The sequence below is a fragment of the Neofelis nebulosa genome, chromosome 1 (assembly GCF_028018385.1).
Source record: "Neofelis nebulosa isolate mNeoNeb1 chromosome 1, mNeoNeb1.pri, whole genome shotgun sequence".
Lineage (NCBI taxonomy): Eukaryota > Metazoa > Chordata > Mammalia > Carnivora > Felidae > Neofelis > Neofelis nebulosa.
Genome location: NC_080782.1, coordinates 68813084 through 68838436, shown reverse-complemented (window position 1 = coordinate 68838436; position 25353 = coordinate 68813084). Strand labels below are relative to the sequence as shown.

The following is a 25353-nucleotide window of genomic DNA, read 5'->3' as shown; positions in this document are numbered from 1 at the left end:
GACATGAGCAAAAGCAACTTTATTTTATCTCACCATTGCCCTGGCAGATCCACTCTGAACCCATTCCTCTCCTTCATGAATAAAATTTCAAGCTATTCCTATAGCTTTTCCAGGCACTCTTGCATAAGGAAAAGACTAAAATTTTAGACTCATCCAACTTTTAAATGTCTTCCTTCCCCCAACGTGGACATGAGAGATCTATAATTTCTAAATATAAGGGATAGGAATATTTGTTAGTTTCTTCTCTTCCTCCTGCTTTTTACCCACCAACTGATTGTGTTCCTTCTAAAGTTGCTGTGAGGGTGACAGGAGAGGGAGAGGAGAAGGACAGTGAAGAAAGGTCTCACCAGACTGCTACAGTTATGGTCTGGCATCTGTGATCTCCGGGGATGGCAGGTTACAATGCCTAGGGTTCTTTCCCTATGGGACACCAATGATGGCTCTACAGAGACCCATTGCGGGGGAGTTCTGTCACCTCAGGTGCTCTGAGGAGTCACTGGTTCCTCAACTGCCTGCTCTCACCTTCCCCATGTTCTGCTTCCTGTGATGCTAAAATGAGATGGCATCACCCCAGCAGGAAACATTCTTCAGGGAGACTCATGTCTGGTTCCCTTCTGCACAGTCCACATTGAACCCTCATGAGATACTGCACCTATGTTCAGCTATTCTTTGCGAGTAGCTGAATCTCATTGGGGCCCTTTCTCCTCACTCACCCACTCCAACCATCTCTTTTTCATGAGTGAGCTGGATATCAATTCCTGTTTCCCCAAATCACTGACATGTCAAGCACCACAAATTGTGACCTTGAAGCTATCCACCTTCTGTTACTTGGCTTGCAAAGAGAGAAGGCTCCTTCCCTTCCCGTAGGAGATAGGAAAGGAGAAATACTGAAGTACACTGGCAACTTTTTCTCCCAACCCAACAGAAAAATGGGCAAAGGATATAAACAGGCAGTTCATAGAAGAGGAAAACCAGTAAGCATGTACTATACCAGTAAACAGAGAAAGGCAAATTTAACCAAACCTAAGATACAATATTTACACTGAAACCCAGCAAAGGTTAAAAATACAGATTTGGTGAAGATGTCAGGGAAACATAAATACTTACACTGTTCATGTGAGTAGATATTGATGGAGTCTTTTCAGAGAATGATTTTGCAGTATTTATTAAAATGTAAAATCTTCTTTTTGACCCCACCATACCTGCTTCCAGGTATCTGTCCTAGAGAAACACCAGCAAAACTAGCCAAACATCCAAGGGATAGAAGGCTTATTATTGCCTTATTTATAATTTTTAAAAACTTGAATGTCCATCAAAAAGGGACTAGCAAAATAAATTATGATGCTTCCAATGAAATGGATACAAGCAAGTAGTAAAGAGATTAAGCTGTAGTGATTTGTGGAAAAGGTTTCAAAGACATATTGTGTGAAAAAAGCAGTATAAAAATTAATATTAATCATGCATTTATATAAGAAAATGGAAAAATCAGGGATATTTCCTTGCATACATACATTCATGTTTGTGAATTCATAGAAAAAAGTTAAAACCATTTCAAACTGATGAGTGATTACTTTTGGAGAGGGATCTGAAACCAGGGGAAGCAGGACCAGGTAAGACCTCCACAATCACAGCAAGAGTATGTTACATGTGTGATAACACATAATTTACGAAATAATTTAAAATATAATAAAATTAGTGGAATTGCTAGAGGTGATCTTTAATTTAATGTCGTCTCCAATATACCACTCTATATTGATAGCTGGATTTACTAATCCTCAGAAGAGCCTATGAGAGCATTCATCATCTTTAAGCAATATTTATCATATTAAGGATAGTCTTCTATAATAATTACTCACATCTAAATGTCTGTTCAAGCAATAATTAGTAAGTCTTTGCTGTGGTTGTGAGCTTCTGAGATGACACATACAATTATGCTTTTCAGATATAAACCAGACAGACTTCAATACATAGAACCTTGACTTATTATAATAATAATTAGATTTGAACTGATATGGTAATATGCATAAAGAGAGCTACAACTAATATTCTCTGAGGAGTAAATATTTTATTTCTGGCAGTTGGTTTTATACACTTTAAAATTCATTTCACTTTCAAGTAACTGTCAGCTGTTCTTGAATTATGTATAGTATAAACATGTTTTCCTTTATGGTGTTTATTTTTAAAATCATCATATATGTGTGTTGTCGAATCACATGACTTAGTAAAGATAATTCTAATTCTGAAAAGATTAAACATGAATGTTGGAACCATTAAGTACAATTACTGTAATGTTACTTCATTATTTTCCCTATTTAGTACCTACATGAAAATGGGATTGTCCATCGTGATCTCAAACCAGAGAATCTTCTCTATGCAACTCCAGCCCCAGATGCACCCCTCAAAATTGGTGAGGACATTTCCTAATGTCTCATGACTCCTTTCCCAGAGTAGAAGAAATTTATTTCATGGAATTTTTAAATACTGCTCCATCCGGTTTTGCCTCCATTTAATTTCCTTGAATATTTGGTGTCTGTAAAGGAATAATGCATTATTTTGGAAGTTTGTGTTCTTTCTGGAATCAGTACCTAGGAGGTGCTCCAGTGCTGAACACAAAGGAAACGTAGTTTGTAGAAATGGCAGGGACTCCAGGGGGTGATGGTGTATTTTGTAGATAAGTTTATAGAGAAGAAAATCACAGATAACATAACTCTTCTTTTTTTGTTACTTTTTATTCCACAACTCAGTTGGAGCTTAATTTTAGATATTCAAGAACTTTGACACAAAATGCTTAGTACATATTCTTGAATTTAGGGTCTGAGTCACTTGTTTATGTGAACAGAGAAAATTGAGATCTGTATTTCCCAAAGTACACTCCACAGAACACTGGTTCCTCAGCTGAGTGAACAGGGGTAACTACTGTAATTCCCTTTGTGGGAAATGGGAGTTGTTTGTGGAAGTGCTAAGGTTGGTCAAATAAGGTAGGAAATGCCAACTTAAACACGATTTTTTATTTTGCAGGACTTCCCAGAACTTTAAAAATGCTAATGTGTAAACTGACATCTAAATTAGTGTACTCTGAGGTTTTTCCCAAACCTTATTTGACTTTGGAAACCTTGTTTTTTCTACCAGTAAGCATTTTGAAGAACTACAAAGATGAACTTTGTGAAACTCCCATCTGTTCAAAGGGTTCCTTAAATCAGCATTTTAGAAAAAATATATACATATGTTAAATGCTACTTTCCAAAGCAAATCTTCATTTGCAAATAATAATAATAAAATTTATTTTATATGAATCCTCCTTTAGTAGATCTGCATTAAGTCCTGTGAAGGACATTGCTCTTCTGGTGCTGGCCTGTGTAATGTTAATCTGATCAGTTCACTGCATTAGAAGTGTTAACATCTTTGAAAATTAAGTTATACATATCATAGAAGAGCTCAGACAACATAATGTGCTTTATGAATGCAAGAACTCAAAGAAAAAAATACCAAAGGCCTGCTAGGCAGCCGTCCTGTTCTTATAATCACTCCTGAAAGGCAGTGAACGGCGGGGAGACTTCCATTTCCTTTGACATCACTTTCAAAGATTTTATCCTTAAAGAAATTTCTTTAAATGGATGGATAGATACTAATTTAGACAGGAGAGGCTTTCTTTCTGAAGGACTTCCTGCTGCTTTCCCTGATAAGGATCAGCACCTCCGTGGAAATGTGGGTTTATCTTTGAAGTCTAAAATGGCATCAATTCTGCACCTGCCTCTCTTGAAGAGTGGCCTTGAATGGTTTCCTGATGTTTCCTGAGTGAGAGAGATGTAGCCCAGCAAACAGACCATAATGGTAGCAACTTTGGTAGTGTTTTATCTAGGTAATATTCTGAGGAATAAATAAAAAGAACTTTTGCCCAAAAAAGTGTTATATCTCTCATATGAGAGTATATCCTTATCCATCAAATATACTAAAGAATGACATTATTTTGAAGCAGAATAAATGTTTTGATATTTCTGTTAATTTCTTTGACATTCATGAAAACCTAATTTTTTATTTTGATTTTGTCCAAGGGATTACTAATTCTATATCACCATATTATACTTTAGAGTTACTGTTTATAAATCTCAGAATTAATATTAGACAAAATGTATCTATTGCAACTATTACTTCAAGAAAAAAGAGCTTATTTGCTAAACACTAGGGATTATAGAGCATAAAATGTGTTTGGGAGTCATGTTTTTCTCAAATTTAAAGCAAGACTTGAATTGGTATTATTATTATTATTTTATTTATTTATTTTTTTTTAGTTCCCTCTCCCATGTGACTGGTCCCCTTCTACATATCCATCCGTCATCAAATACAAAAACAAATAAATCTGTTTTATTTTGAATAACAGAAATATTCTGTCATCTTATAAAAGCTAAGAAAAGACTTGTTTCATTAAATGTTTCTCTTGTGTTGTTAGCTGATTTTGGACTCTCTAAAATTGTGGAACATCAAGTGCTCATGAAGACAGTGTGTGGAACCCCAGGGTACTGCGGTATGCTCTTTAATACTGATATTTACTTTTATTGTTATTTGAAATCGATTTTTACTTCATGATCTAATTTTCTAACTCCTAATATCTCTATTTAAAATGCTTACAATGTGATGTGAGTCTCCATGAGGAAGGCGTGTATAAATGATACTTAGACCACCTCTTGTTCTATATGAGGGGTTCAATGATGTTGGTTTTAGGGCCCCCTTCTTAGAAAAGCAGGGAAAGAAGGAGCCCTAGGAAAAAGGACTGGGTGCTCTGCACCTGTCTCCTGGGCAGTAGCTACTCTTGAACCCACTTCGAAGCAGAAGGACAATCATCAAGAAAGAGGGCAGGGAAACAACCTTATTTGTGGTTGGAAATAGAGCCATGAGTCCTCCTGTCACTTTCCTTGTTTGCTTTTACTTGGGAGGGTGGGTGAGGAGGGAGTGTGTCATTAATTCAAAGGGCGTATAGGATAACCGTGAGATTGGGGTAGTCCCTAGTCCTCATTGATGGCACTCGCCTAGCCTTATTAAGATAAAGGCTTCAGGTGGGGTTGCCCCGCCAGAGTCCCCCAGTCTCTAGAGATGGACTGTGTGACAGTCCTCACTCCTAAGAACCATGTAACTAACTTATTTTAACAATGTTTGAATTCATGCACATCAGACTATAGAAAGTACAGTTAGATATCCACTGAAGCAAATATATGATTGAATTCACAGAATTTTAGTGCTAGAAGAAGCTTTAAAGTTCATTTGCTAACTTTCTCATTTTGAGTTCTAGAGTATGACTTCCCCAAGATTCCACATCTAGTTGTTAGTGGGTCAGAGATGAGAATCTAGGTATCCAAGAGCCTAAAAACAGATTTATACAATTCCCTCTTCAAAAAAGCCAATATAGATAAATCAATATAATTTTCCTTCATAGAAATATTTATCAGTTATTATTTATATCTTAAAATGTTTTTGTTTTGTTTTGTTTTGTTTTTAGTTTTTTAAACCTCAGAAGTATTACTCGGTCATTGCAGGAAGTAAAAATCCAAGTATGTGTAATCAGTATTAATAGCCTTATGAATTCTTCCTCATCTTTCTCCATGTTTCCATATTCACATATGGAATTCACATATTCACAATAAACTTTTTATTATTTTGTTTTTACCTAGTTAATTTCCCTACTGAATCTAAAATATTATGTCCTTGTAGCTCAATTGTTCATAGATCCAGTAATTACACAGAATTAAGTATACCTGTCTTTCTATTAAATCTTTACATTGTGCCAAATATTCTTGTTCTGGACCTTTAACTCCTTGGCAAGAGTAGTCTACCAATTAGGAGTAAATTCAGAAATCTCCAAGTAATTGTGGCTTATGGAAGATAGAAGTTGATTTCTCTCATGTTAAAAGTCTAGTGAAAGGCAATCCTGGTGGGTTCTCCAGGTAAGGCTCTGTGGATCTCAGTGCCAGGGGTCCAGGCCTTTTCTGTCTTGCTCTACCGTTCTTTAGCATGCTTCCTCACAGTCCAAAATGGCTGCTTGAAATCAGTCATTACATCCACATTCTCTGTGACAGGAAGGGGGGAAGGGGAGAAAAAAGGGTGTACCTTTTCATTGTTAAATAGACTTGCTAAAGCTCCACATCACTTCCACTTCTATCTTATTGGCCAGTACTTGGTTACAGCCTCCATACTACCAGAGTGAGTCTTTTGGCTGGACATGTTGCTGCCCCAAATGAATTCAGCGTTCTGTTACTAAGCATAAGTATTTCATTAGACCGCTCACTATCTCTAGCACAAACTTGAGTAAGATTCCCATTACCAGGAAGGAAAAAAAAAAATATTAAAGTATACCATGTTCCCTATAGACATCCTCTTGTTTTACATATATAATTTATATAGATATAGATATAGATATATAGATATAGATATATATTTATGTATATTTTATTTTCCTTAGAACCATTAGCTGACAACCTGTCCATGACATCTAATGGTGCCATAGATATTTCCCCTTTCTCTAATTCATGTGTCCTTGTCATCCTCCTATATTTCTTTCATGCCTCCCGATCTCCAAGGCCATAAAGATAAAAAAAGAACCCCGAATTTTGTACTATGTGCCAAATGGGATTGCCCATTTGTGAGTATTAACTGCTGACCAATCAAAAGTAGCATTGAAAGAGAATTAACAAAAGAATGATAAAACAAAGTAAGGATTTCCCAAAAGAAGAAAGCTGATGGGCAATTTAGTAATCATTATCTAAGTACAAACACTGAGTATTCCTAGGAGGTAGGTAGGTTGGAGCATTTTTCTGAGAACTAGCAGCCCTGAAATGGGAAGATCAGGAAGAGCTTACAGTAGCCATCTCTAAGGGTCCCTTCTGTGACTAAGAGATAGCAGCATCCTTTTAATGGCTTTGATAATAGTGATAAGAGCAGCTCTTTCCTGCAGCGTGACAGAATAGCCATTCTATGAGTGAATGATTCATTCATTGATAAAATGAACATTGAATGTCTAAGAGGATCTGAGATTCAAGAGTGAACACCATATGGTCTTGTCCTTTAAGGATTTCATGGGCTATTAAAGAAAAAATACCCATACACAATAAATCAGTTTGTGTTGATAAGTTGTAGTTTTATCCAAGCTAAAGGCCTAGGTATTCAGAGGGGAGGGAACAATTAATCCTCCCTAATATTTGAGCTGGACTCTGAAGGTTGGATAGGAGTTCAACAAGTGAAGAGGTAGCCACAAGGCATTCTTTGCAAGTAGGCAAAGGAAGAGAAAAATCAGAGAGGAGTGGTAGCATCTGGCAGATTCAGGGACTGTTGGTTACTTTGGCACTTTGCACAACTGCAGTATAGATATAGTTGGACTTGGAAAGATACAATGGACCATATTTTTAAATAATCTATACATCAGGCTAAGGAATTCAGATTTGCTTTGGTAAATAGTAGTGATTGAGCAAAGGTTCTTAATCAGGGCAATTATATTTTAAAATCAAATCTGTATCTTACAAATATCTCGACAATGTCATTATGACAGATGGTTTTGAGGGAAAAAAGAGAGACAAAAGAAGACAAATTAGAAAGTGATTATAAATTCTCTTTCCTGTCCCTCTGATGTCAGAAATGTACACACAGAATGCTGTCACTCCCGTAAACAGCTTCTCAGAATGATGTATTCGATCTGTTCCTACATCCAATCATTTTTTTAATATAAAATGATAATAAAAATACTAGTTCAGAGTCTTGTCCTTGCCATAAACAGACCCTTCTTACAGATAATGCCATCTAATAATGGAAGCTTATTTTCCACTTACTATTCCCCCCTGCCAAAAGTACCCACACTACTCTCACTTACTATCCCTTCCCCCACCCCACCCCCACCCCCGCCTAGAGGTTAGGGACAGGATTTTAAGGATACACCTGTGTATAGTAACACAAAAAACACTGGAAAGGCTGAGTTAGGGAAAACAAGGTTGCAGTCACACCCAGGGCACAGGAAGTGGATGGCCTAGAGAAGAGGCAAGATGCAGAGTGTAAACGTTTTTGTTTTTGTTTTTTTTAGTTAATATAATAGTGAATAATAATAACATATAGTAATGAAACAATTAGACTTTATAGGCAAGGCTGAAGCCCCTTTGAGGTTCACTCAGTTCTAGCCTTTACTCCCTGCAATACATGTAAGTGCCATCATCAGTTTGGCGTGTCCCTTCTGAGAGTACCTAGGTGGGGAGGAAACTGCCCATTTATACAATGAGCTGGAAATGAGACTGGTGGGAATCACCGTCGTCCTACAGAAACCATGACTTTACACACAGACTTTAGTTTTAGCTTGAAAAGTTCTCTGAGGCCCCTTCAGTTGACAGAGAGGAGACGTGTGAGCTTGTTTTCTTGCTCATTGGAAGGGTGATTACACTCCAGGTCAGTTCTCCTCATGTACACGGGGTCTAGTGTCTACCTTTAATGGAAGGCTTTTTCAGTTACATCTTTTGAGGGAGTGGGTGTTTATATTACACCATCTGTCATTTGTCAGGAAATACAAAAGTGAAAAGCCATCCATTCAGTCTCATTCATAGAACCTTTGCCCTAGGCTATTAATAACAGAGGGTTCTCCTATAAGTGAATTGGAAAAGAAAAATCACAGATGCTGTATGTTTAAGCAAATACTCATTATTTCCTGGGAAGTGTGCCCAGTGGAAAATAAACTCCAGGCCAGAAAATTAAAATCTGTGATCCAGATAAATGAAATCAATGACTAGTGTTCTGAAATAGCCGTGAAGAGATTCTCCACATCTTGTTATTGCGAAAAGAAATAGGTCTCAGAAAAAAAAAAAAAATCCATTAGGTCATTGCTCCCGATAAATAGGCCACAACGTATGCAATATTACTACCAAATGTCTTGACTGGTTTAACTATTTAAGACTGGAAGTCTGCAGGTGTTCAGCCTATCAATGCCAATCACAAAAACAAGTAAAGCTGTGAGAGTAGAAAAGAAAACAATATGGTAAAGGGTTAGGTAAAAGAGTATTTCTGTATAATACTGATTTCTAATTTACTCATAAGCTTAGTTAATTAAACTATGTATGTTCATGGTTCATATTTCTACCCGTCTATCCAAATTCAATTTGCAGGGTCTAGAAGCTCTTCAGAATTGATTTTCTCTTGGCATTTGCCAGAGTCCCATTGGAGTGATAATCCTTTGTTGTTTCTGCATTGTTATATTTTAAAGAAATAATTTATTATGTTCACTATACCAAAATTAAAGATAATTTCTAATAGCCTAGAGTCAGACAGAAGAGATTTCTGTCTACATGAACACATACTAATATGACCAATGTAGGAAAATTTAATGTAGTAGAAGGAAATCTAATCATCTAAAATATAAGTTTTCAGAATAGTTTCATAAAAGATATATTTTGTTCATTTCTAGAGGACTAAATAGCTAAGGTGAAATAACAAGAGTGTCAGATTATGTTGGTAATCTAACTGGCTAAGGGATGATCTCACCTGAGAGCTAATTAAATACCCACTATGGTGACTTTCTTTTTACAGTGAACTTAAGAGAAAACAGAAGAGTACATAGTAAAATGTCAGTTGCACGGCCTATAACATGCTTGATGGGCTGATGTGTGTACACGGGGCTCCTGTGGGGTTAGTGGACGATGGGCAAGAGCAGGGGATGTGAGAAGAAGCAAGCAGAGAATGCTCAGCAGGTGAGTAAGGAGTGCCTAGGTCCATCTCCCATTGCTGACCATGGCCCTTCTTTCTCCCTAAGATAGGCTGTGTCTGCAGCCACCATATGACTGTCCCAGGCACGCTTGCAATGCTTGATCCGTATGAGCACATGCCAGGTAAAGGAAAAAGTGGGGCTGGGGATAGATACACGAGAGGTGAGGAAAGGGCATAGCTTATCTTGGTCTTGACCTTGCAGATGACAGGGACTTTGCTGGTGGAATGCAGGCTGTCTTGGAAGTTTTAAATCTAGAGGAAAATGAGCCTCTCAGGGTATTTGTATTCATCTGGTACTGACCTAGACAAAGTGTATTCTGTGGAACTTTAGTTATGTACCTATTCAATTCTTTTTTCATTTAATAAATTATTTACTGAGCTCCTACTATGCACCAGGCACTATTCTAGGTGTTAGGGATATAACAATCAATCAAACAAACAAACAAGATCTCTTCTTTAAGGGTGGTACATTTTAGTGAGAGAAGGCAAATAATAAAGAGAATGATTGTGTCAATATATAGAAAGGTGATCATTCCTATAGAGTTGGGAAAGAGGATAGAAAGTGTTGGGACAGGCTGACCAGGGAAGGCTTCACTCATGAGGGAGCAGAAGAGCAAAGATTTGGAAGAGGCAGGGAGAGAGCAAGCCATGCAGATTCTATGGAAAGAACATCCCAGGTGGAGGGGACAGAGCACACCAACCCTGAGGCAGGAACACAGCTGGGTGTCTATAGGTTGAAGAAGGACACAGTTGAGTGAAGTGCAATGATAAGGGGAGAAATAATAGGTAGGAGGGGGACCAAAGAGCTCCAGTTGGCAGGATAGAGTTCACATTTACTGAGATAGGGAGGACTTGAGGAGCAACGGGGTTGGAGCTCGTTGATTTTGAGACGCCTGTTAGATATCCAGGTGGAGATGACATGTGGGCAGAGGGTATATATGTTTGAGGTTCAGGAGCAGGGTCATGTCTGTTGATATAAATGGGGGCTCTGTCACCATATAGATGCTATGGAAAGTCATGAGACTCCAGGGAAGAAGAAGAAACAACCCAGACTGATCCTGGGGCAACATCACCAGTAGAGGCCAGAGAGAAGAAACCATGTTTATTATTCATAGAACATCAGATAGTGGAGGAAGCATCACTGGACAGAATTAGGAATTACGAATGGGTGCTGCAAGGCACAGATATGGGGCACAATATACACAACAGTGTTCTAGCATCTAAAGCTATCAGCAGAAGGAGGGGCTGCCTCCCTGGCTCGGGAAATGGTCCCAGAGGCTGACTACTGACCCGTGTCTCAGGATTCAGGGGAGCAAGGGGAGAGGAGACAGAGTGTTGCTCATTTCTGCATCACCCAGCAGATACATAGTATTTGACATTCATAATATTACTTCACGGTCTGTCTATATATTTTATATGTGTAAACTATGTTGAGGATTATGGCAAGTGCTTCATTTAATCCAAGTAAACCAAATATATTCTCACCTGAGACGGCTTATAAAATTGAGTCTGAAGAGATTGTCCTTCCTCCTACTTTTCATGTTCTCTTTGGCTTAGAAACAGCCTTTTAATGTGCTGGTCATCCTTAACTTCTGCGTCCCCATACCATAAATCATTCTCTGTCCTTCCCTCTTTGTAACTGTAAATGACTACCTAAGGAACAGAACCAACTGTGCCAGAGAACTCACTGTGCTAAGGACTCAGCTCTATTATTACCCATGTGAGGGTGGAATGCAGGGGAGAAGTGGTCATAGGAAGGGTGACTGATGGCAAGTGGGAAGGAGACTTGCTTAAAATGTATTCTTTGGGCCCTGAACACCCACAGAGTGTTCCATTTAGAATGTTGTCACAGATAGGATATGCACAAAATAAAAATATTTTGAGAGAATTATTAGTGATAATTACAATAAGATTTATAGCTCCATTAGAGAAAAACATGGTATTTGCCATACTTAACAGAGTTCGAAGTCCGTGTCCATCACTTTATATCTGTATCTCCATATCCAAAAGAGACTCTTGCATGATGTTAATATTAGGACGAGTTCAGTTTATTTATTGATACTCCACCTCCTTGTAGAGGCAGCTTTTCAAGAATGAATACCTCTTTGCTGTCCCTGGGCCTGCATCCATCACAGCTTTGAAGTGAGCAGGAGACTCAGTCTGATTAAGATTCGGAACAAATAGTGATTGCTCTAAGATGGGAGGGCTCTGTGGGATCATAGAAAAGTGAATTTCATAGACATAAAACTTTCCCAGGGTAATAAAAATAGGTTGTGTTTATTTTTTCCTCTTCTGAAAGTACTTAGGTGTTCTCAAATACTTGATTTTCTCTTCAGGGTATTATTAAAAAAATAAAAAGTAAGATGGGGAAAACAAACAGGCTCTTTCTTCACCCATTTATAAGATTTATACAAAGAGAAGTATCATGCAGTTCGTGTGGCAAGGAAGACTTATTTAAACAGCTTTAATGAAAAAATACTACGTGAGAGATGGATTGACTGATGTTTGTAGTGTAAAAGATCAAGAGCCCAGGAAAATGGAAAAGATGAGTTAGGTCATGAAGTGTATCCCTTGAGTTTTAAAATATCCTTCAAACTTCTTTCTTGCTCTACACTACAAGTCATAGATACCCAAAGTGACGGAGGCCCCACATGCCTCCTCAGCCCTTCTCAACCTCTCACACCATGGCATGTATGGAATCAGTAGTATTCTGAGAGTCACTGTAGTAAACTGGTAAGGCTGCTCCTAGCCAGAGGCAACTCCTTCTGGAAACATGTCAACTGTATCCCAGTCTGATTCACCCCTTTGTAACAACACTAAGCAAAATGGCGCCGGGACATGACCTGTCTTCTCTGTTGTCAAAGCAAAAATTGCACTTGACAGGGCTTAAATGTTGTGCCCCGTTCTCACCAAATATCTGTGACACCTGACAAAGGACCACACATGGTACAGGTGCTGAGGAAAGCACAGAGTAGGGTCTGCCCAGCTGCCTGTAGGAAGCTGCCTGGAGTGCATTCTCCTCTGGGTTCCTCACCATGTTAAGAGCAACAAGGGGAGAGAATTTCCAAACACCGCTCTTCTCCTTCTGGTAGATAAATCCCTTCCTCAGTGCTCACTCCTCAGAGGCAAAGTGTAAAGAGACTTCTAGATGCTGAAGACTTGTGCTCTAAAGAAAACTCAATTCAAGACAAGACTGTACAGTGAAAAGCTCCACAGTGGCTCTCCCTCAGCTGTAGGAGGGGGTGGAATTCTGCAAAGTCAGATTCAGGCTTTAAGATGAAAATAGATTTGTTCCTCTGTGTTTTGAATCACTAAAACAAAAGCATAGGAGAGAATTTAAGAACAAATAAACAAACAAACAGAAGCCCTCATGTCCTGGAATCTGTAGTCTGGCCTCTGCCTCACAGGGACTCATCTCACAGAGACTTCACTGTGCCCAGGGCTGTGCTCCAGCCACACTCAGCTCCTTGGGCACCCTCGCTTCTGCCCGCTCCTGCCCGCTCCTGCCAGCCACAAAGTCTCTGCATGTGTGGCAGCTCCACCCAACCCACTTCACTCTCTTTCCTCAACCACTGCCCTCTCCCCCTTTGCCTGGTTAACTTCTCCAGTCTTTCACATCTCACTTTAAACTTTGCTTTCTCTACTCACCTTCCTTGATCTTTCTCACCAGGTCAGCCCTCTATTGGAGACACCCTCCATCCAAGCACTTACAGTTACCACTTTGTGTTTCTTCATGTGGCTTTCTTGATCAATGCCTACCTCCCCCACCAAACTGTAAGCTCCATGGTGGCAGAGACGTGTTCTCTGGAACTCCCCATTGCTCCCCCAACACCATCTAACATAGTGCCCATCATACAGCAGGTACTTAATAAATAGTTCATGGTTTGTTTAATGAGTGAATGAATGAACATGTGGATTTCACTCATCTTCGTCTCCCTGGGATTTGTCTTTCTCAGAAGAGTTAACAGTAGTTTGAAAAAAGTCTTCTGCTAAAGAATGCCAATGTGTGGTCTTAACTCAATAGGTAGGAAGGAATTGACAAAATGAAGGTGCAATCCATGACCAAAATCATCCCTCTACTTTTCTCCTAGGGCTTTAGAAAAAGAGGGGAAACTTAGCCTCAATGGCCCCTGTCAGAGTGTCATAGGGCATACCTCATACTTTTTATGTGGGACCATTTCGAGAACTAGTAACAGTGAGTTTATTTAATAAACTGAAATTCATCCCAGTCTGTAGATGGACCCTCAGTCTCTAGAAGTTTTAATGGTACCATGATCTTATCGAAAAAGCAACACTCTGAGGTGTAAGTGGTATGTTGGTAAATAAATATCATAAAGTTTGAATTTTTAATATAATTTTGATATTCAGTTAAAATTGCTTTTTAAAAAAGTGAAGGCTGGTATCTTGGCAATTCTAAGACCATTTACCACAATTATTCTGTGTTGGAGATTGGAGTATGAGCTCTGTAGCATTTAGTGTTAATGAGCAATAACACGAATGATAAGCTTACGAAGTGGCACAAAACTTGGATCCACTTAGAAGACATCCAGATAAATCAATAAAGGATTATTGACTTTTTTAGAAAAGAGGATTCTAAATTATTTTAAACACATTTTTAAAAACTGGATCACACCTTGAAATGATTTTCTCCCTTACTGTATTTTTTTGACTTATTTGTTTGTTTGGGCAGTGAGGTGAAGATATGTAGGACACCTGGAAGTGCTTATAGCATTAAAAGGTGGGCTAGCTGATGTCTTTTCCTGAACCAAGTTGGAAGTAGTCAAGTATTTCCCTCCTTAATAAAATCACAAATTTGTAGAATCCACCGCAAGGACATTTGATACCTAGGAGACCTGTAGCGCTGGTATGCTGGAGCTTGAAATGTATTCTGGAAAGCTTCTGGCTCTTGGAAAGGGTTCAGACAGATTACAAGAGTATATTCTGCTGGTCCTGAAGTCAAGGTTATGATAACTAGCAACTGTGAAAATATTTAAAGGTTTCTGTGAATGGGATCTGATTGTATCTAGATGCTTAGGGTTTGTTTCACCTAAGTGTTGTATTCTGATTAGTAAATATTATAAATTCTTTTTAAGAGAAATTTATTATGGAGGGCAAAAACATTCTATATTCCTTTTGTCTCAGTTAACCTCACCATGGAAAGTTTAGTGTTTCACACCAGGGGATTGCCCACATTGCAGCCTACCGCCTTACAAGGAACTAAGTTGCCTCTGGAGGGTAAGATTGCACCCTGTGCTGTGAGGGGAGGTCAGATATTACCAGGTCAGGTAAGAAAACCAGATGCCCTAAAAAGTGGATTCAGAAAGAGTTTTGTTCCATGGTATTCACTTCATTTGGGCCCTTACCTGGGAGCTATCAAGAATGGCCAGAAAAAGCACCTGACCTCTGCGACAGGGTGTTCACCTCTGGACAGCACCGAAGGGAGGCTTGAGAGCCCTGGAGCCAATAGGATAGGTACGCCCGGGGCCAGCATACACAGTTGACACTCCGGCAGAGGAACGGGAATTCAGTGGAGTGCCTGTCCTCTCTTCTTGCTTAAATTGGCAGTAACAACCCCTCTACTAATATCACAGTGGCTAGTAGCTTCAAACTCAAGAGTACTTGGAAGTTAGCTAATCCAATTCACTTAGGTTTTAGAGGTAAAAACGAGTCCCAGAAAATGTAAAGGACTCTCCCCAACAGATTTCTGTATGTCTAAATGTCAGTGTGGGACTTGACAGCACTTCACTGATGGGAAGACCTGAGTGGGGAAGGGCTAATCGTACTAAATGTGAGTGCATTCAGCTCCCTGACTGGAACAGCTCCCAGTGACACAGACAGCACAGCGGCCCTCCTGGAAGAGGCAGCCTAACCAGAGTTTCCTCTGAACCCTGATGAGCAAGGCATTTGCAAGTGGGCGCTCAGTGTTGAGGCCCAAAGGAACCATGTGTGGGGTACAGATTGCCCTGGAAAACGAAAGCTAACCTGAAGGAGTGAATGGTGTTGGCAACGAGCGTGCATTTTTCTTAATTATGTTAATTAAATTCTAAGAGGAAAATTTTCTAGGAATAATATGCCTATAGATGAGAAAAACTTCCTGGCCCCAGACACCATTCTTTAAAGGGTGCATCTTGCTGAATTGCTGCTTGGAGTGTTACATTGCACACTCTCGTTTCACCGTATGGGCTCTTCATCTCTTGTATTTTATGTAACACAGTTTGTGCAGAGAAGAGAATATCCTGATTGCAAAAGGATGGGGGAGGGGGGGTAGTATGGGAAGACATCAGTGGAAAATCCTCTGTGTTCCTTCCTCTAAGTCAAATTCAGAGTTCCAGGAGGATAGCAGCCTTCCAGGGCTCACTTTAATGACCTACTCTGAATATGACATTTTCAGCCTGCAGACCGGGGATCCAGCTCCCTTACTCTCCTGCCCCCTGCTGGAAGGAGGAGGGTGGTGCCCCCACTCCCAAAGCCTCCCTCAAGGAGCTCTCAACATGGATTGGTCAGCTCCTCCCTCAGAGACCCCACTGACATCTACAGCACTTTTGTTCAAAATGGGAACACTGAGGCTATAGGCCACTCTGGGGCTAGAGGCCCGAGCCTTATTTCTGCATGGATGGTAAAACTCTCACTTCTCCTTTTCTTCCTTTGTTAGGCAAACAAATAACACCTCCAATTCTTGGTGCAAACAGTTGGACGCAGTTAACTCTCCATTTTCACAGCTCTAAGATAATAAAAACAGAAAAGATCTCCTCATTCTATACTACAGGGCCGTTTGACGGCTGAGAATACCTTCCATTTTCACCATGGTGGGCAGGGCTAATAGGATCGGGCTCATTGTGCACGGAGAAGATCCCTTTCTCAGTTCATAATCCCAAACTGGGGACAGCTGCTCTCTGGGAACCTACATGTAGTTGTCAGTACTAAGACATGTGCCGGGCCCCTTCTAACACCTGTTCCAACCTTCCAGCATAGAGACTTCCCAGTCCTTCCCACTGTCCGCCCAGGTCCCTGCCCTGGTCCCTGCCCTTCATGCTGTCAAATACAGGTTTGCATGGATGCCCCATGCTCCCAAGAAGGTCTAGATCTCAAGGTAGCATAACTTGCATTTTTCCCCTTATTATGCTAAATTTGTGTTCCTTTTCTACCTACAAAGCTCCCTCTGAAGTAAGGGATCTTTTATAGCAGAGATGCAGTTCTGTCTGATTCGAATGAATGTTCTGATGTAGAATATTAAAGTTAATACCTTTATTTTTATGCACCCCAAACACAGAAAGACTTTGATTTCTCCCATTAAAGTAGACATGAGGGTTTGTAGTCTCACACTTTGGTTTGGGGAGACAAAATTGGTTACAAAACTGTTCTGAACTTTGTGTTAATTAATTTCTTACCTGTTGCTTGTTATTGAGATGTAAATGTTAAATTTAAACTCCCATTTAACACAATATTCATTCTTTCTGCAGCACCTGAAATCCTTAGAGGCTGTGCCTATGGACCTGAGGTGGACATGTGGTCTGTGGGAATAATCACCTACATCTTGTAAGTGAAGAAAAGCAACCTCTATGTGTTCTATTTGCCTTTGCTGTAATATTTTCTAGGTACTGATAGTCCTCATAAAAAGCAAGACTACTTTTTGACTTTTGTAATTTTCTATGACATACTAAATGTAGCCAGTGATAGAATTTTCTGAAAATAAGCATTACTTTTTATTCTATAATTTCCTTAGAACCGGCACTTCTGTCCAGGACTTCTCTCTTTCTCTCTTTTTTTGTAATGTTTATTTATTTATTTTGAGAGAGAGAGGGAGCACGAGCAGGGGAGGGGCAGAGAGAGAGGGAGAGAGGGAAAATCACAAGCAGGCTCTGCACTGTCAGCACAGAGCCCAACACTGGACTCAATCTCATGAACTGTGAACGGAAATCAAGAGTCAGACGCTTAACTGACTGAGCCACCAGGCGCCCCACTGTCCAGGACTTTTCTCGGTCCCATTTTGCGGTGCAGTGTGTAGCAGATTTGGAGAACAATTCATTATTTGATGGTAGTAATGAATATGAAACTCAAGTCCATCTATTAAAAACATGCTCTTATTTTACTTATTTGCATCTCATCAAAATACAGTATTAGTATTTAGTTATTAGTTATTTAGTATTTAGTTATTAGTATTGCTTTTTAAAAAGCAAGTGACTATTTAATTTCGTAAACAATTCCAGACTGGTACATTTCTTGTCAGCAATGTTTTTAATGCAATTTGCCTATCAATTTTGTTTTCTATTTGTGTTAGGTCCTCAAGGACCTTGAGTTTAATACCCTAAACTCAGAGAAACCTTTTCTCTGGTAGAAAAAAGTTGGGCTAATCTCTCGCTCTCTGGTATCCCCAACTCCATTCCTGAGCTCCTGGCTATGAATAAACAAAGGGTTTCAGGAAATTTGCCAAAGACATGATGGAATTGCAGAGGAATATGAGGGAGGTAAGCAAGGACAGAGGAGTGTCTGGGAAGACTGCTCAAGAGAGGCTACAGAAGAAAGGTGTCAGTGAGTTCTGGAGTTTAACTTAAGACAAGCAGATTTGGTTGCCATTTAGAAGACACTACACAGTTACTTGTTGGAACCTATACCATGCAAATCTGTAGAGATTTTGGAAGGTATGAAAGAGAGGATATTAATCGGCTCAGGCTGCCATGACAAAATACTGCAAACTGGGTGGTTTAAACAACAGAATTTTATTTCTCACAGTTTCAGAGGCTGGAAGTCTGAGATCAGAGTGCCAGGAGGTCCAGTCCTGGTGAGAGCTCTCTTCCTGACTTGCAGACACCTGTCCTCTAACTCTTTCCTCACATGGCAGAGAAAGAATGTAAGCTCTTTGGTATCTCTTCTTCTAAGGACGCAAATCACGTCATGAAGTTAGCCCACCCTCATGACCACATCAAACCTTAATTACCTCCCAAAGACTCTATCTCCAAATACCATTGCACTGGGGGATTAGGACTTCAACATATGAATTTTAGGGAGACACATTTCAGTCCAGAGCAGAAAGAGGTTTGGGTATTGTTGTTGTTATTGTTGTTTTTGAATTTAATAGTGATCTTAGAAAGTGTAGTATCTGGGTAATAGGGACTAGGAAGAGGGTAACTAGGGTACCCCCAGACAAATTAGTAAACTCTATGTTCACCTGGATATATTCAGTAGTCAGTAGCCAAAACAAAAAAGTTTAATAAGCAACCCATTAAATAGCTGTCTGCTACTGTGTAACGTCAAAAGATAGTTTCAGTGTTGAATTCTTTGTGTATCCAGAATATAGTAAAGGCTTGAAAAGCATTTGGAGAAGTAGAGAAACATAGTTTTTTCTTATGAAAGTGCAAAACTGTTAGGTAATTTTTTTGCCATACTAAGTGCTTAATTCACTAAAACGAATTCCCGAGGCCACATCATGGAACTCCTTCAGCTTACATTTGAGGTCACTTTTATACTCAGGAGACAGTATTGGGTCCTGAATTAGGCAGGTGACATATCACAGTGACGTGAAATAAAAAACTGAACTGCACAAATAATGAATCAGATTTGCTCCTAAAGTATCAGTGTGCCCACCCAATTGCAATTTCATGCTGAAATGTGATGGGGGGGGGGGGGTGTGTAAGCATTAAGGTTGTATAGGAACTCAGAGATGGAGGTAGGAAGCTATATCACATTCACCCTGAGAACCTGAAATTTGGAACGAGTCAAACCCCATAATGTGGTCACTGAGCAGGGAAAACGAAGAGGGAAGAATGTGATTGTTGGAGAAACATCATAGCCCTGAAAATAATTTTAAGAGTCTGTCAAAGCCCCTTCCCCTGGTTCACTTAAGGTCATTAATTAGTAGGTGTTGCTTCAAAGTATGCAGTAGTAGCCTGTGACCACCACCACAGCCCTCCAACCAGGACAAGTTCTCCAAGACTGTGCCAGTGGACCTGTGTATCTCCTTTACTATAATTAAAAGTTCCACTGAGCTATTTTGTGCTGTGACCTTGCTATTTTCTAAGGATGACAGTAGACTAGAAATGAAGGCCATTTTGTTATTTCTCACAGAAATTCTGGTCCCTCTACCTTTTACACCTAAATCCTTTGTGCCGTCAGACAAAAGCAACTACTACAATGCTCAGGTCAGAATCAGACTCAGATAAGGCCAGAGATTTGAACTCTGTCCTGCATCTGTCCCACCCTACAGTTCTGCCCAGCAGCCTGGAGCTCCCCTGTATCAGACATTCACATGGTTGGCCTAACCCTAATGTCCTCTGCAACTTCCGTTGTCAGGATTCTCAAATATTTCCATTTCTGAAGGCTTTTTGTAGTGTGTGTGTGTGTGTGTGTGTGTGTGTGTGTGTTGTTCTGTGTCACAGTTCTTCCATTTTTGGCATTTTAGGCTGATATGACATAAACTTTTTACTTCTGTCATCAGTGCACAGATTTACAGATATGTTTGAGAAGTAAGAAAGGCATTTGAGTACTGTACCTTCTGAACTGTAATTTTTCTTTCTAGACTTCCAGAAGGGGAAACAGAAGAGTTTCCTAAACCAAGCCTGGAACGTTGGCTAATTTCTCCATGACTAACTAACAGTAGGCTATATTTTTCTAGTGTTGTGGCTGGCACTGGAGGGCCAGGCAAGGCTGAGCTGCCCCCTTGTGTGGACGTAGGCTCCCTTCTCTCCTTATGGGGGAGCAGGACTCTCAGTGCAGATGGCTGGCTGCAGTGGGAGAGGACACACTGGTCCGAGCCTCAGCACTGCCAGGCCTTTCTTGTCCTGGCTGGCTCCAGAATATTCAAAAGAGACAAAGACTCCCAATAGAACAGTCCCTGAGCAAAGGACATGACAAAATGCTTTTCCCTAGAAACCCACTGCATTAGAAAGCACTCAAACATTTCATGCTCTGCACCCTCCCGACCAGATTGAAAGAAGAATTTAAGAAAATGTTTTTTAACATGTTCATCCTTTCCCCTCCATTTTTTGTCCAGTGCAACTCATCTCCTGGCAGGGACTTGTTTTTATAGTTTCCTCTTGATCCCTAGTGATTTCAGAACCTGTACCCATCCGTAAAGAGTGGAGGCTTTTTTTTTAAATTTTTTTAATATTTTTATTTTTGAGGGAGAGAGAGAGAAAGACCGAGTGCGAGCAGGGAAGGGGCATAGAGAGAGGGAGACACAGAACCCAAAGCAGGCCCCAGGCTCTGAGCTGACAGCAGAAAACCAGATGCGGGGCTCAAACTTGTGAACCACGAGATCATGACCTGAGCCGAAGTCAGATGCTTAACCGACTGAGCCACCCAGCTGCCCCTACAGTGGAGGCTTTTGGTGGTCTCTTTTCAGCAACTCACTTTTCCTCTCTCTCTTTAGGATGTTGGAGATGATTTTCTATTTCTTTCCCCCACTTTTCCCGTTCACTTGTATGCTGACCCCCTAGTGGAAAGTGAAGGTGAATGTAGGTCTTCCAGAGATACAGAAGTGAGGGTCACACACAGGGCTGAGGGAGCACCAGCCCATTCATCTCTGTTGGCCCCATGTGTTCACTCTGTCAGGTTTTAAAGGGTCATTTCCTGACAATAGTCTTAGCTCCTGTCTTTGTTCATCCTGACATCCAAACTGGTGTGGGATGGAAATCTAGTACTTTACTCATTTCTATGATGGAATTCGGCAAATAGAGCTGAGGAAAAATGACTGAAAAATCTTTTCTGTCTACCTCTTAATCTGTTTATTCTCAAAATCCTAATTCTTCCACTTTGTAATAAATTGGAACTTCTAATCAGTCCATCTTCTCAATTCCTGCTGAAAAGAAATCCTCAGAAAATCATTAGCATAGTGCCTGTAATAGTGTTAACAATTATTGTTATTGTTTTGTGTCAGAGTTATTGATGTTATTATAAACTCTTTGTAGAAATTCTGAATCGGCTTTGTACCTATTCTTACTTCCAGAGAGCATGATGTGTATTTACACAGCAAAAGTGAATTATAACGAGGCAGTTCCACACTCGTGCTGAGTAGACTGGTGTTCGTAATGGGAAGCTGTGAAAAGGACAATTCTGAATTACCACAAAAATTTGATGAAATGTATTTAGACATTTAAAGATATTTTATTCCCTATCTTTTGTCCTTCTAGACTTTGTGGATTTGAACCATTCTATGATGAAAGAGGTGATCAGTTCATGTTCAGGAGAATTCTGAATTGTGAATACTACTTTATCTCCCCCTGGTGGGATGAAGTATCTCTAAATGCCAAGGACTTGGTAAGTGTGATCAAAACAAAACGAAGAACAATCCTCGTATTCATTTTTAATTAGTTAATGGGCAGTGCCATTTTTTAAAATTTGCCCCTCTTAATATCTTATTTCTTTATAATTGTATTTTTTATAAAACATATAAAAGGCACACTAATGCATTTTCCTTGTAGATAATGAAAAACAGATATGCCTGACTCATCACCAGCTGAATTATCACAAACTAAAAGTCACTACAGTATTAATTAGTGAGTTTTTACCATCTAGTCAAGGTAAAAACTTGCCTGTGAAGCCAGCTGTTCTGGGTGAATTCAAATATAATTTACACAGAATAATTCCATTTTAATCTGGCTTGCCTAGATTACCTAGATTTGATTATATTTCAAATAAGCATTGCATCTTGAGAGGTTCAAACTTATTAAAATATCCCAGTAGTAACACAAGTCCCATCATGCATCACTGGCATCATAAACAAGTTACACTTTACTGATAATTCATTTTGTTTGGTTTTTTGTTTGTTTTACTTGGGATCTCACTTAAGCTCATATTAAAGTTTGTGTGTATATCGTCACCGGAGATGGCCCACCTATTCTAAAATGAAGGGGATACTAGCATGGGGTGAAAGCAGTAACCATCAATGGCTAGAGAAAAACCACCCAGAAATAACTAAAAGCTAACTTTTGAACCACAGAAGCTCTCCAAGGGATCTTAGAAGTCATCGAATGTTTCCCTCCTTTTAAAGATGAGGGTGCTAAAGCCCAGAGAGGTGAACTGACTGTCCAAGGTCACACAGCTCCCCAGCGGAACAAATGATCCAAGTTTCCAGCCAATGCTCTTTACCCTCCAAACTTTTTCTCCTTCCCATCCATGTTCTTTCATGGAACAAACCCCCTATAGACCATGACTTTTCAGTGCAGTCAGGCAGAGAGACAGTGTGTGCGATGTGTGGAGGCATCATCCCAACTCCTGGCTCAAGCCAGGCCCCACACGCCTGAACACTTCTTGAATCCATCCGCTTCTCCCCACTCCACCACCACTGCCCCTACCAGGGCTGTCCTCTCCTGTGACCACTGCCACAACCTCCCCTGTGGCCTTCCCACCTCCTCCATGCCCTTTTCAGGTAAGCTCTCCAAGCAGGATCCTGAGGAAGGGCCTAGTAAATAAATCAATTCTGTCACTCTCCTGCTTTGAGGCCCTTAGGAGAAAATCCAAAATCTGTAATGAGATCTACACAGCACCGCCTGGCCGGGAACCTGTCACCCTGCCCATGCCACCCATTTCACAGGCTGTCCTCTGGTCTGTCTTCACACCAGGGTATCAGACTAACAGCCCCTCCTCAGGGTAGCTCAGCATGTGGGCCGTTACTCTTTCTTCTGCTTTGTAACGTTCTTCCTCCTATCTTCCAGCCTCTTCCTCCATACTGCCTCTCTCTCACACGTGTGCACATACACACACGTGCACACACACCTCTCGCGTGGGTAACTCTTCATGTCAAGCCGCAGCTGCCATTTGACTCCCTCGGGGTAGCTTTGCCGCCCCCCACCTCCCGCTTCAGCAGTCCCTCCTTCCCACACCTGCCTTGTTCCTTCCGCCACTATTATTCCTTTGCCTCCAACTCACGCTTTCATGATGGTTGTTAGTTATATTTACTTGTGGAAAGGTCTTCCTTAATTGGACTGCAAGTTCTGGGAGAGGTCGAGGCATGTGTGCCCAGGTCTTAGTACCATGTGGGCATGTAGTGCAGACTCAGTAAACGTGTACTGAATGAAACAATGGATCAGGAAATAGACCATAGATTTTTAAAGTCTGACACACCTGAAGTGCCCCCTTTTTAAAGTGCCCCCTTTCTTACAACCTACAGGTGTGACCTTGGGCTTGTTATCTAATCTCCCTACTTTAGTTTTCTTTTCTGGGATGATACAGTACCTTTGTCTAGATTATTGTGAGACTTAAGGATATATAATGCATGTTAACTAACTACCATCAACTAACTCCATAACAGTTCCTTTACTTTCTTTTCATCTCTAATGAAAATTAAGTGGATAAGAGCATTAGCTGTGATATTCCTTCGTTCGGCTAATTTTTTTAAGTTTATTTATTTTGAAAGACAGCGTGAGTGGGGGAGGGGAAGAGAAAGGAAAGAGAGAATCCCAAGCAGGCTCCACACTGTCTGGGCAGAGCCAGATGTGGGGCTCAAACCCACAAAACTGCGAGATCATGAACCTGAGCCAAAACCTAGAGCTGGACGCTCAACGAATTGAGCCACCCAGGCACTCCTCAGCTAATTTTTCCTTAATTAATTTATTTTATTTTGAGAGAGAGAGAGAGAGAGAGCACACATGCACAAGTGGGGGAGGGGCAGAGAGAGAGAATCCCAAGCAGGCTCCACATTGTCAGCGCAGAGCCTGATGCAGGGCTTGAACTCATGGATCGTGAGATCATGACCTGAGCTGACATCAAGAGTTGGGTGCTTAACTGACTGAGCCACCCAGGCACCTCCATCCAGCTAAGTCTTACCTTTGAGCTAATAAATTTATGAAACTTCAGAACTAACAGAGTCCTTGAGTACCACAGCTGTGTACTTACCAGAAGAACCTGCATCTGTTCTGATAACAGCAGGGGAACAGTGCCAACACATGGTGGAGTCAGGTTGTGAGGGGAGCTGTCGGATCAAGGCAAGGCTTTGGGTTTGAATCTTGGCAGGATCACCGGGTCTCTCTGACCTTCAGCAAGCTTAACAATTCAGTACATCAGTATCTTCAGATGTAAAGATTAATGCTGACATGTGGAATTTGGGGGAACATTCTGAATTTCAGTAAATTCTTTGTATTTTCATGAGGATGAGGATGGTAATGATGAGGAGGAGGAAAAGGACCATTGAAAAACGGGAGGGAAATAATATTGTGAATTGTTGCTAAGGATTAGGTGCCATTTACGTAAAATTATTAGGACATGTATCCCACAGGTTATAGGGGGACTGCAATCAGATTTTTACTTCCTTCTGCACATTCATTTTCCTTAACCACCTGTGCCTCCCACCACCTCCTCTCAGAGTTTTAGCCCAAACAACCTCACATCTCTACCCTCTACAGATTTTGTCTCTTACCCCAAACACACATTTCTTTGCAAATTTTACAGAAAAGAAGTAAAAGGAGAACCAGGTATGTGTTCTTCATTTGAGTTGCTGCCTGATTTGTGTTAGCCTGTGTTCAGTTCTTCTTACCTTATCAGAGTTAGGAAGACCTTAGGCCTACGACACCAAAAGCCCCTCATTTGCCACATGCGCAGACTGAAGGCCAGGGGCGTTGACGGACTGCCACAGAGGCGCTGTGGTAGAGTAGCCACAAAATGAGCTCTGAGGTAAGACAGACCTGAGTTTGCACACAG

At 40.5% G+C, this 25353-nt stretch overlaps 1 protein-coding gene across 2 annotated transcripts in view; it reads left to right on the top strand.

Annotated features, from left to right (window-relative positions):
- The window catches only part of CAMK4 (calcium/calmodulin dependent protein kinase IV), a 215790-nt gene that overhangs the window by 186842 nt on the left and 3595 nt on the right, over positions 1 to 25353 (top strand). For both annotated transcript variants that reach the window (XM_058725170.1, XM_058725177.1), the window contains 4 exons: positions 2317 to 2407; positions 4448 to 4522; positions 17184 to 17259; positions 21849 to 21975. In XM_058725170.1, the coding sequence (XP_058581153.1) occupies positions 2317 to 2407; positions 4448 to 4522; positions 17184 to 17259; positions 21849 to 21975 (369 nt within the window). The remainder of the gene's footprint in view (positions 1 to 2316; positions 2408 to 4447; positions 4523 to 17183; positions 17260 to 21848; positions 21976 to 25353) is intronic.